Source organism: Leiobunum rupestre, chromosome 5, assembly GCF_980474605.1.
Source record: "Leiobunum rupestre chromosome 5, qqLeiRupe1.1.hap1, whole genome shotgun sequence".
In the NCBI taxonomy this organism is placed as follows: domain Eukaryota; kingdom Metazoa; phylum Arthropoda; class Arachnida; order Opiliones; family Sclerosomatidae; genus Leiobunum; species Leiobunum rupestre.
The window spans coordinates 20,980,200-20,994,133 of record NC_143388.1 but is presented as its reverse complement, the minus strand read 5'-3'; the positions used below and the strand labels follow the sequence as shown (position 1 = coordinate 20,994,133).

The following is a 13,934-nucleotide window of genomic DNA, read 5'->3' as shown; positions in this document are numbered from 1 at the left end:
AACCCGACCACCTGTTTAACTCTAGATGATATGGGCCTAAGGTGGTGCCTTGGGTATTAGCCTATCTGATTTTTGATATTTCACCTTATTCATACAAGGTGTGAATACGACGTAGCTAAGCCTCGCCTTAACACAGCCGCGATGACTTTATTTTACGTCACAAATCACGTGGTAAAGTACTAGACGATTCTGTTTATTAAATAATAATTTAACCACCATGGGCGTCTGAATGTCGTGGCTGAAATAATGTCATTACCACGAAAAAAAGTCTCACCCCGCAACCAACTACGAATTGTCCTCTTCACGAACATAAAACTTGTACGGACCTTAACATCGTCTAGACGAAATATTACACTTATGCTTCTGAAGACAAACAACTAATTACCTCTTTCTGACGACAGGATGACTACCAAGTTACGTTGAGGGCGAAAAATACCAGTGAAAACGCGTTTGGATCTCAACTTTAAAAACCAGTACCTTCAGAAACGAAAAGCGGGTTTATAATAGTGAATTTTACGTTCCGTTTCAATAATTGGTCATTATTTCGTTGCCGTAACCGTTAGTTTACATCAATCAAGGAGTTTCCTGACCATGGTTACGCACAGCGCAAAGTTCGTTCGTAGAGTACGTGAGAGCTACGTAATCAATTCGATACTTTTATCGGTGTCAACTAGGCTTCAGACTTAAATATCGCAAAATGACACGTAATATACGCCTAAATATTAAATAACTAAATCCGGCATTAGTTACAATTATTTTAATAATTGATTAAAAATACAATTGAAAATGGAGTTAACACTATAATGACCTTGCTTCTGATGTTTATAGGAACTCATGCAGTGAAGCGTATCTACAGAAATTATAATTAGAAAAAAAACGGTAATGAGTAGAAAATATTTCACGAGCCTAATGCCTAAATTGGGTTTTATATTTTTTAAATAAAGTGTGCTAAGTATAATATAATTTGATTTTTTCACGTATTTAAAGACAGAACTATTCGAAGGTAAATCTATATAAAAATAATATATCGCGCACGAGTACAAAATATTTAGCTAAGACGAACATTTTAGTAAGGCACTTATAAATCATTGTATAAGTAACAGTATATGTTTATTACGTCAGTCTTTTAAAAAGTTGTCTACGACAAGTAAAATTCTATCCAGTGAGGCGACTCCAAAACACAGGGCCGACGTCGAACTATCCAATTTCATTCAAGCATCAATATTTAAGGTTGAGAACCAGCGGTCGTTGTTTGCGAATGGCTGAAGGCTTTGATGGTTGTTGCAGGTGTGAAAAATAATTTGGCCGATAATGTCTTTGAACTCCCGCCGATAAAAAAAATATAACCTAGTAATATGACAATGCTTGTTTAGGTATAAAAATGATATGTTTCATTCGGCAGACACATCAGCGCCAGAAATCGACTCGACTGAATTAGCGAGTCTAAAGGCCTTTTGTATTTTTTAAAAACATTCGTCTGGAGTTCCAGTTGCTATGGCTGAGATTATCAGCCACGCGAAGTAACACTAGGCTTTCGTAAACAAAATCAAGATTTGTTTAAAATGGCATTTGAGAAGTCAGCTCGCGTTCGCTTTTTTTCCCCGATAACAGAAATGAAGTTACTTAAATTTCAATTACGCTAAACCTGTTTGAATAACTTGAAATGAAAAGGGATATTAAAATTAAGTTGAATAAAAAAGGCATTTATTTTTTGGCAGTGGTGGGGATTAAAAATTTGGCAAAAATCGCCGGACAATTTACATCTAAATTCATGCAAAAATATTGGCGAAAACTAGATTTTGATTTTGCGTCTATATTCGTGTCCGGTAAATATATTTAGTATTACATAATAAATATTATAAAAATTTTGGGATACATTTTAACGTACGAAAGAAAGGATGCCAGAAGTTCTTTGTACTGATACTTTCTCTAAGAAGAGCTGCGAGCGAAGATTCGTTTAATAATCTTATCATTTATTAATTGCTGACGCGAATCCTTTTCAAAGTTTTGTTTTAAAATCCTTCAACGGAAAGGATTAATTTCGAACCGAAACGTCCGATTAAGCTTCCGCCTCTTTCTCTTTGTCCAGCAATGGCTGGCTCGTCAGTTTAGACGCGAGATCGGCCATCGCGTCCCTAAAGTTCAGGGGATCTAAGTTTTTAGCCAACAAGTAGATGATGAACCAGTCTCCAAGTTGCGCCCTGGACATGATTTTGTCCAGCGACCGGCGATCGGTGAGTTTCGCCGAGCGTCTTAACATAATGGCCCTGATTTTTGACGAGGCGACGGTGACGATTCTGTAGACCAGGATGAGGCCGGACAAAATGGCCAGGATGATAAACCAAAACCAAAGGAAGATGTAGATCTTCTCGTTGATGATATTGAGGGGCAATATGCAGAAAGCGTCGTGCCTTTGCACGTCGCCGGAAGGACCGTATCTGTGGAAGGAGCACTTGGCCATTCGGGGGAACACCCGGACCATCGGGTCGTTGCGGAATTCTTGCTCAGTTTCGGTGAACTTCAGAACTTCGGAGCCGAATCTGGTGAATTCTCCGCCCAGAAAAGTGTCGATGAGGTACATTTGACCTACTACGTTCGCGAAATTGAACATTTCGCAGAGAATGTAGTAGGAAACGTACAGTTTATGGTGTCCCATGTGTGTCCTCAGGTACTCGACCAACATAAACTTGCTCTTATTCTTCTCCTCGTCGCTTAAAATCGGCAGATCCAAACTCAGAACCAAACTCTTGATGCGTTGTCCTTCCCACATTTTCCACAAATATCTGCAACAACAAATAAATTAAGATTTAAACTGGTTGCTCTCAATTTCTTTAATCGTGAATATAGCTTGGTTTATTTGTAAAGCAAGTAAACAAATATCTAGGGGGAATGGTCTGTCAGGCTAGTCGTGTTCCTGAAACAACTTCAGTTTCTACGCCACACGAATGCCTTAAGTAGATCGCTTTACTTTTCCTTAAAGCATACCTATTTAACCTCCAAGCTCATGAGCAAATAACACAATTTTTTGGGGGGAGGTTCAAGTTTCAAGACCACAAAAAATTCTAGAGGCACAAGATACCAAGATTAATTTTATCAATAAATATTTATTACAAAACCGCACGATTCAACTTTAAACTCGCGAGCCCAGCACGGTAAGTGAAATGACCAAACAATATCAGTGTTTTAAAATTATTTCCAACTAAAATGTTTACAATTAATCTTCAAAGCCTCATGAATCATCTGCTACTCTAAAGTAGCAACATTCCATTCACCATATTCAATACTATAATGCTTAGACAATTTTCCATACGTCTTTAAGTATGTCGTTTTCTAGAAACAGCGGTGTTTCTTAAATAAGACGTTCTATTATTCAACCTAAATCGAACTGTTAGTACATATTGTATTTTAAGAACTACAAAAAATTATGTTAAAATATTTAAACACTACACCCATGATATTATGACAAACGTGGAGTAATGCACGGACTAACGATTAGCATACCGATACAAAAGAAAATTAAATCTAAACTAATTTGCTATTGAAAATTCTTTCTAATGTTTACTTATCGCATGACTAGTGAACCAAGAAATATTAAAGACGCAAGACGTTTTCCTTTTTTTCAAACGACATTGAGAACGTCACGATTTTAGGGATACACGCATTCAGGGTCGCATCAAACATTACGATCCGTTTATTCAACGATTCTGCTCGTTTTACGTAATTTTCTTTGGCAAGGTAAATATTAATTGGAAAATGTACATCAATGTTATTTAGTCAAAACCTATAATAATCCAGACGCGGATAATACGGAGGTGGCGACGCCGAAATTTTGGGAAAATGTAAACGTCAACCGCGCTGCTTATTGAAGACAGAACAGAATGGCCGACCCTGAAGAAGAATATAGGCTTTCGTGCGTTTCTGGCTAAGTGCCAACGCGTAAACGACGGAGGATCGCCAACGTACGGGTATGCAAATAAAATACTAGAAAAATATTTAAGTAGGATGATAGTGGTACGGGTCGACTCTGAGACACAGATTTTAAAATCTATTAAATTTCAACCTTTTCCAGTTTCTGTACTCAATTTTATAGATAAAAATTTTGTAATAAAATTATCAAATGTTTTCGCTACTTACGAAATAATTTATTAAATTTAATTATATTATCAAAGGATCTACGAAAAACGATTAATCCGTGAGGATTCCGGTAACCACGTAATGATAAATTTATTCACATAAATATGAATTATCTTTTAAATTTCTATTTACAATGGTATCTAAGAATAAGCAATAGAAATTTTATTGTCTAATATTACATATAAACAAATTAATAATTTAAGTATCAAACAATCTACGAAAAAAATAAAACCACAAATACTAAAACGTTTAAAAAAGTAATTTAGTTTATCAGAAATTAAATATTTTAAAATAAGTCGTTCATTATGATATAAATTTCCTAATAATATCTTACATTAGAAGTCTAAATTATATTTTTTAATTTATGGAAATTTAAAATCCTGCTTTGTGTTTGTTGGAAAATTTTTCAAAGGAGAGTAAATGAAATCCAAAGTTCAAAATTAAAATTCCAATCCCGTATTATGTATTCTTTAAAAAATCCCTTTTCAAACAAAGAAACCAATGGACTATCCATCACTTTTTCAAAATGAAACGCTAACTTTAAGTTACAAACATTGCTCAACTCCGTAAAGATCAATGAACTATTTGAAAATAGCAGAAAAGAACGAAATTCGAGCTACAGCTGACATTTTTTCATAAATCGATAAAAAATTTTATTAATGAAGGGACACTTGAGTTCGATTGAAATGACCCACTTTGCGTGTTGAAACCGACCAGACAGAGCTCTCTCAACCCACGAAATAGCCTCGCATGCATCACACGCTAAGTCAATATAGATTTATACTAAGGGATAATAACTATGTTAAGAGGGGCCCCGAGTTTCCCCCTTGGCACGGGGAAGGAGGGGGAAGGAAAAACGTCACCGGATTACGCTTCAATCGCGTCGAAATAAGTCAGTTTTAGAGAACCATTGAGATACAGGGCCGTTTTAAGCTTCTAAAATTTTCGTAGGCCCTAGGCACTTTGCCTAGTCTGCCTTATGGATAAGTCAGCCCTGATGAGAAATCATGAGATACCGAACTGATTGGATTCTTTAGGAGGAATGAGCTTACTCGTTGAGCAAGAATGGCATCGGTAACAACGTTAAAAACTGTCAACATAGTCATTCTTGTTAAGTATAAATATATTCTTGGTACAATTTTTCTTGATAAACTAAAAGCGAAACTATGACAAAAATAAGAAATATAGACTGTAGAAAACGCGTAGGCATATGTGGAGGGCGTAACCGATGAAGAACTTTGAAAAGGCAGTTTCAATCTTGCCGTGAGACTATTACCGATATAATTCGCTGGAATTTGAACAAAATGCATTTCGACTACGATAGCCAAGAAGGCTTTTAAATCGTAGACAATTCGAAGCGGAGAATTATCGTATCTGATAAACGTTTTGGTTTGAAAGCTGCATGGCTCAAAATGTTGTTGTACCGGCAGAGAGAGAAAAAATATAACTTCACTAGAGAACAGGTTTAGTGCAGTGGAATATAGTGGATGCAACAAAAGCGGAGAACAGTGAACTTTCCACCGATGGGCAATAATGGTGTTTCAGGCTTAATGGGGCACTTCCCACGAGGATTTCACAATAACATCGTGGAATAAAAGATAAACAATGTAAAATATAAACTATAATTTAAACAGAGTCTTGGTCCGATTTGTGTAAAATCTTTTTAGGTCTAGGTAACTATCAATAGCCAAAAAAATTTAAACATAAGAAGATAACCGTTATCATTTCGCACTTTAATAATTTGAGGAAACTACTTCTTAAGAAATTCTGATTTGATTTGTTCAATATTCGCGTTTCATCCGAAGTATAGAATATCGATGATGCGTATTGCCATAAGTAAATAATATTGTTTCATAAGTGTGACACTTACATGCAAAAGTTTTACTGAGAGTTATTCACAAGACAGACTGCATTACGGGCTTCGTCACCGTTTTGCATCCGCTCGCCAACGTGTCACATGTAGCCTTTGACAGCAGCTCAATAGGGGGAGATTTCTTTGGGATGACGTCACTCCGTTACTAGCTCTCAGTAAAATATTTTCCTTTGTGACAAACTTATGGAACAATATTATAAACTTATGGTATTGTATATAGTATACCTATTTAAAAGCATATATATCCAGAAATAATGTATATTTATAATTTATAGATGCATAAAGACATTTTATATGAATGTAATATATAATAAATTAATTCTGTAAATATCTATGCCGTATTATTGTAAGTTTCGTGAACAAAAACTAATATTTAAAAAGGTGAGAAAATTGAATCACCGATATAGTGTGTGACAGGGGTCTCCCACGAAAATGTGGCGTGAAGTATCACCTGTGACTTTATACATTTGGGCTCGCATTTAGTTCAAGGTACACTCCACGTGTTTTCTCTATTCGGTCCCAGACTTCAATTTCAGATTAGCTTTAAGTGATAGTAGCTTAACCGATTCTAGGCTGAAGCATACGGCCATATATTGTACACGAATTCGGCAAAAACACCTGCTAAATAATTCTAATATAAAGCATACAGGGATAATTAAATTACTCTTTTATCAAACCCATGATTTTTTTACGCTTTTACGTTTACTATACAACTTTCTAGTTCGCTACTCGAGAACCAGAGTTAAGCAAGTCGATATGTCACTTTTGAAAAAAAAATCGAAAACTTGTTCATCAAGTATTATTAATTTAGATTGACTCATTAGTTAATTTTTAAATGTTGCTTTAACCTTCTTATTTGTATATTTTAATTATTAGATAATTATGGCAATTATTATAAATGTAAAAATAAAAGTATTTATCTAAAAATGGGGTTTCTAAACTTGCTTGACTTTTACCCTCAGATTGGCATAAAATTTATAAAATCATAGAAAGTAATATTTTAAATATTCAAATTTAAACGTGATATACCTAATAAGCATTCGCTAAAAATGTCACAATCCTAGATCAAATACCGTTTGAGAAAAAAACTAGCTATTTCAAATACCCTGTATATACCCCACTAATGCGCTAAAACGAAACTGGAATATCACGTCCCTTAAATTTCCATTTAAAGGGAATATAACCTCAGGTATTTGGTGTGGAACACCAACGGTTGCAGCTCTGGCCGCTCTTGCCTTTGGCTTTAAAAATGTTTGGCGCCACTGTACGGGAAATTTGAAAAATTAAAGGGGTCTTCCATAAAGATTTTTTTGCAGGTTATATTCCCTTTAAAGTTCGCGCAACGCTAAATAAAAGGAAGCTCCATAAATTCGTGTCAAGCTTAACCTTATCTCAATTTCGAAATAAACTAAACTCGCTAAATGTGATAAACCTATCGCTGTTGAATTTATAGAATATTTCGAAAGACAAAAACAAGTAGAAACCAAATGGCGCGAAGAGTCGAGAAATTACTGGGTTAAGTAGATAATTTAAAATCTTTAAAAGGGAATTTATTATGGTGATGAGGCTATTGCCAGGTGATTCGGAAAATGTAAGTTTCTGCGCTTTCTCAGAATATTACGTCATCGTTTTCCCAAATGGTCTGACTTCAAATTTCGTAGGGCGTCTCCGAAGTGACTTCATGCACCGGAACAGGTGGGGTAATTGGACTGGTAATTAGGATTTACGTTCGATGGTTTAAAATTTTTAAATTCAATGGAATGGCCAAAATTGGGTAAAAAGTTGCCAAGATTTTGCGCTATAATCGACCAAGAAAATGACTTAATTTTTAAAATTCCACTTAACCTAATAAAAAAATTCAATTTACATTAATAAATTTAATTCATATTAATATTATCATTTGCGCAATAAAAAATGTTACATATGAAATTATTAAATTTATTTGATCATAAGCCTCGGTCAGAAAAATCGGCTGTTCTGATAAGTCGAAATACGTGACTTTTGAAATAAATTCAAAATAAGAATCCTCGAGTGTTTTTAAATTAATGTGTCTCAGTACAAAATTTTCAATACATGTTTGCACTTAATTTTTATGTATTTTAATTATTAGATTATCATGGTTATTATACTAGATTTCGAACTAAAATCTTTTTTTCTCAAATAAGGATTTTCATTCACACGGAACAAAAATGTTGGTTCGTGTGAATAAGTCTTTCAACACTAAACACTAAAAGTGGATTATATATTCTAGCCCATTATAAAGGTCGTGTATAAGACGAAATAACGCGTCAACCGTGAAGCAGCCTGTTTTACACTACTTTCCCTATTTACAAGTTTAAGGAAACGACAAATGCCGTAACTTTCCGAAATCTATTAGATATCTTTAGTCTGTGACTAGACAAAGAATATAAAGCCCCAGTAATGGAAGGTGTAGCTCCGTCTAGTGGAACTTTTGCGCCTCTCGTTTTTGAAGATAGACCGGGTTGCGTTAACCGTTTCAGGTTACTCTGATTTGCTCTGCGGGAAGTTTCTAAGGCAACCAAAACACGCGGCCAATAATATCAATCCTTCCATTCCTGGGGGGCCCCGAGAACTAGGGGCCCCCAAACGTTAATCGGTGCTATCTAAAAGGGCCCCGAGTTGTTTTTTCGCGGGGGGGGGGCGGGGTTCCTTGTTACGTCACTGAAGGGTTCATCAACTTTTCAATTTAAAATAATAGTCAAACCTTGTTCCGATAACCAGAAGATTGTATCGTCTTCGAACTTTGCACCCTAGCGGTATCTACTGCTGAAAGATTTATGATATAACCAAAAACCCCCCGAATGTTCATCTTGCCAATTAAGAAATGCAAGTGAATTTAATTAGTTTATACCTTCCACATGTTATGAAATTCCAAGCTATAGGGTAGCCCTTTGATCTCATTTTACTCCAATTCTGGGCCTGGTGAATAGTTTAGGTTAGTGGATTAAAGCCGTGGTAAAACGTTACCATAAACGAATACGTGAATACTAAATACTTTTCCCTGTTCTAGAATTAAAAATTGTACAAGTGTGGCGCTTTAACTGCCATCCCGGCCCCTTAGACTGGAGCTTCATTAGGGACAATAACCTTGGACTCCAGGCTTGTCTTAGGCCATTTACCTTTTGGGAAAGTATCGGGGTAACCTAGTAGTTAATCTTCTTCCGAGAGCAGCTCCAAACAGGTGGGGTGGCATAGTGGTTAGCGCTTTCACCTCGCAGTAAGAGGAGCCGGGTTCGATCCCAACTTGTGGGATTATTATTATTATTACGCCTAGCAGCCCGAATCGCAACTGCAATTGGCCCATAGTTTATGGTATAGAGTCAGCCTCGCCACTGGACACAAGCGAATATAGTTGGATTTGGGGTACTAACAACGAGACGACCCGAGGTGATAATCACCGATTTTATTCAAACTCGGGTATAATGTACACCTCCATGTAACTTAAAAAACCTGCAAGGTAAAAGTTGCGACAGGCTTTCGTTTTGCCATGGCAACCGAAAACGTTTTTGACAACATGATTTGGAATTATTTCCATTGAAAATAACATGGGAATCTGAAGGATTTTAAGGGTCCCCCCCAATTGACCAAATTGCATTTAAACTCGATTAAATTTAATTTTTAAAATCAATTTAAATGTATTTTTAAAGTTTTTGAAATTTTCAAAATTTTTAATTTTTTAAAAGGTTTCACAGGGACCCTTAAAATCCTTCAGATTCCCATGTTATTTTCAATGGAAAAATTCCAAATCATGTTGTCAAAAACGTTTTCGGTTGCCATGGCAAAACGAAAGCCCGTCACAACTTTTCCCTTGCAGGTTTTTTAAGGTACATTGAGGTGTACACTATACCAGAGTTTGAACAAAATCGGTGATTATCACCTCGGGTCGTCTCCTTTAAGTTTACACGTTTAGTTCCGGAACAAGGAAAAGTATTTACCTAGTATCAAAAAGAACGATAAGATTAGCACCTATTTTATATTAATTTAGGTTCTCCGTAACCATACGTGGGCAAACCTCCGGAGGGAACGTCGGAGGCTGGAGGGCATAACGTTAATTTCAATGAGGCTGGCGTGCATACTTAAAAGAAACGCTAAAAAAACAGTACGGAATGAATTTGGATGACGACATATTTTTCGAGCATCCGTACCTCTGTAGATAGTAATAATTAAAATTTCTAAATTTCATACTCGAATTTTAGGAATAATTAATGACTTGACCCACCCCAGGCGGGCACAATTCTATTAGTTGCCGTATTGCGGAATATTCAGAAGCGAATCAAACGGGATATTCATGATCGTCCTTCCACCCACGCCTAATAATACTTCGCCTCTCTGATTGGCATCACCTATCCCCCGTTCATTTACATTCTAATTTTCAATGCAGGTATAAGTTAAATTGTGATACCATACGTAAAATAGCTCTGAAGTATGCCGTAAAGGTATTTTCGTTAATAAAATCTTGTCCACGGAATATGCCGTGAAAACCGTCACTTTCAACTCAGTGTCGTAAAAACGCGTCATCAACTTGATAGAGTGGATTTATTAATTTATAAGCTTCGTGTGTAGTTTAAACTTTGGTCAGAAGTATCGCCGCCTACCGTCAGTTTTAAATCGAATGTGTGAAAGCCGTCTGCGCATTCAAAATTATCTATATAAAAGCTGAACGTTTCAGTTAAGGAGCATTTATATTCAAAGGTCATCTGCTATTTCTTCACACATTTAGTTGGCGGTATGATGTCTAACCTCATAAGACGATCCGAAGTCATCAAGGTCGAGTTTTCTTAAGGCACAAGAAAGGGGGTGGAAAACCGTCCCTGGCGTGGGCTTCAAACAAGTGTCTGGGTTATAGATCAAGTTACGCCCCACCTTGAAATATCCGCCATGACCTCACAGATAACTAGGCACAACACCACCCGATCATAAGTTGTAAATTATCACGCGACCACCATCGGAGTCTTAATGTTATGGTTGACTTAATTGTCTTAAAGGGATTAGGAACAAGTATATCCATTGCCCAAAAGAAACCTTATGGTTCACAATCATTGCTCACGGGTTGACGTGGGAACTTCTTATAAAGACATGAATCGGATATTACCATTTCAATACTACCCAGCGCCTTTGTAGACGTGATACGTCATGTTAAATCTCTATTCAGTTAGATTAATCATTTAAATACATTAATAGTGCCAGGCTTGTACACCAATTACAAGAACCGGCGAATTTTCACTACCTCATGATTAGAAAACCCAATAAGTCTATTAATTGGACGTCATCGATTAATAAGACTAATTCTGGAAACTGAATATTTGAACTTACAATTTAATTTTAAAAAAAATAACTGAGGAGTAAACTGATCCAAGATATCTTCTAAAACGTATTTAGCTGTGATATTCGTGATTCCGATAAAAATGCATTCTTATCGAATATTAATTCAAATTAGATATTTAAAAAATGTGTCATCATACTACATAAAAAAGGACCGCGGGTTGAGACATCACCCGCCCAGTAGACATGTTTTTAATTGAAAATTCAGTCACGAAATTATAGGTGGTAAGCGAAAAAAATATATAATATTTTTAACATTATTTCATAGAAAATATAGAAAAGGATACCTTTCCGGTCTATTGTCCGTGTATTTCAAGCCTATTAATTTCCGGTAAAGTTTTGACTTAAGCTTCGTCTATTCAAATACATATTAACCGAAAGTGTCCATAGATTTAGAACAGAGACACATTTGAAAGTCTAGTCAAAGTAAGAGTTGCTATTCCATTTGTATATTTTCCAAGGGAATATCCTGTTAATTTCGAACGTCAGTCAGAAACAATTAACACTTTTGAAAGAAAAAGGGGTTGAACCAGACAGCACCCGGCATTTTGAAGCAATATCTATTACAAATTAGCAGCGCAAAAAATTATTACTTAATAATATTATTCGTCAATACAGTAAGATACGAATTGTTTTAGCATATTTATAACCTAACCCAGCCTGGAGGAAAACGTTAAATAATTCTATACTTGTAAGAGAAAATTCTTCATTATCATATATAATGGTTTTCCGTTTAAATATTAAGCTAGTTTGAGAAAAGTTCCAACGGGAACTTCAGATTGTTTCGAAAGCATTTGCGAAATTAGCTTGCCGTTACGCCGGCCAAGACGTCCATAACGTCAGATGCTTAACCTCACTTTTAAAACTCAGTTTACCCAAATAACCGAGCTAGAAAATGGATGACACCGCGATTTGTACTACAGTGATTTGATAAATTTTCCATCCTAATTACGTTTAGGGCCTTCGAAATATCGATGCGATTCAGCTGTTCCACTAAAAAACACCTAAGTTTTGATAGTAGTAAACAATTAAACATTTGCCCTTGTTACTTGTACAAATAAGCTTTTTAAAATAATCGAAATTTAATTTCTAGCGAAGAAAAGTCTACGTTTGATAGTGGGCTACAGCTACAAAAACCTGTAGTCTAGAAAAATAAGGTTTTTAGAGTTGAAATAAGGTTTTGTAAGAAAATAAATTAATAACGATGTAGATTTCATATTTTGTACTTATTCGAAAAGGTAATTTGTATTAGACTTCTCAGAAAATATTTTAAAATACAACATTGGTCTATCTTTTCTTCGGTGATATTAATTTTTTTTTAAATTTCCGAATTAGTTGTGTTTGCAATCCTTAAAAGTGTTTAATTCTAATGAAGAGTTTTTAGGTACGTGTTAGGCTTAAGACGAGCCTTGAAAAACCCAATTATGCTAGACCAATTTTTTTTTTTTGAGTTTTTAACCTTCAAGGTTTCATGTATTTCAAGTGCAGGGTTCGAATTGCGTTTAGGGTTATCCTTAAAGGAAGCATAAAGTGACGCAATTATGCCACCAGGTTTAACAGAAGCTACGAGTTACTGGCGCTAATTACGTTAAAAACAAGTTAGCAGACGAATTTTTCGTTATTTAATTTGATATTGATACCCAAGCTATTTCTCCATACTTGTGCATATAACTACGTACAAAAATTACCCCGAAGATAGCCTAAATAAGCCAAATCTATAGTTTATCTCATCTTTGTTATTTGTTGATATTTTTTCATGTAATTAGGTATTAAAAATTATTCTAAAGATGTTCTAAATAAGCCTTTAGTCAGAAATTGTAATATTGCGTCATGTCAAATTGACCGTAATTATTTACTAAACGGGAAACCCTATCAAGCAAATAGTTCATTTATGCTACATTTATCGAGGTGTAAAAAAGTGACACTCACCTTGGCAAATAAAACAGGATGGCTTGAAGGAACAGGACAAAGCAGACCCACTGGTAGTACTTATGGTATACCCTTTCTTCGCCTTTTCTGTACTTTTCTATTCCCGGGTAGGGAATTTCCTCTCCAACCGTCTTGTTCCAAGCAGCCGGCAAAGAGAACGTCGAGTGGATCCAGCAGAATGTCTCGAGGACCGCTTCCGGAATGTCATCGTTGTTGATACAGTCGATGGGATCGCCGAAGTATTGTCTTCCGGTAACGAGTATGCTGAAGGCGACCAAACACAGGACCGTGAACCTGTAATGCAGCTGGAAGACGTTGTTGTCGATGACTGTATTTGGGACTTTGACAACCCCTTTCAGGGATTCGAACATGGGATACATGATGGAAAATGTTTTTTTTAAACCTTGCGCGTGCTACTAAAATATAATAAACTCTGGTTTTTAAAACACGCTAAAATTCGAATCGTTCGACTCTTTATCACCCGTTTACCATTCGAGTTTACTCGCGCCAATGTCACGCGCGTAGAGCGAAAGCGATAGTAACTGCAACGTAGTCGACGCCGAAATATTTCAACGCATAGCGAGCTGACCCGAAGCAGGGTCTACGCTTTACTGACTACCGAACAGTGCGTGCGGAATTAAACAAAACAAAAAAA

At 35.9% G+C, this 13,934-nt stretch overlaps 1 protein-coding gene across 1 annotated transcript; it reads right to left on the bottom strand.

Annotated features, from left to right (window-relative positions):
- Positions 1-742: 742 nt before the first annotated feature.
- Positions 743-13,934, bottom strand: LOC149943777 (innexin inx2-like). The gene is made up of 2 exons (XM_090174645.1): positions 13,280-13,934; positions 743-2,783 (listed from the first exon to the last, which is right to left on the bottom strand). The coding sequence occupies exons 1-2, from the start codon at positions 13,657-13,659 to the stop codon at positions 2,060-2,062; spliced, it is 1,104 nt and encodes a 367-aa protein (XP_090030771.1). The 5' UTR covers positions 13,660-13,934; the 3' UTR covers positions 743-2,059.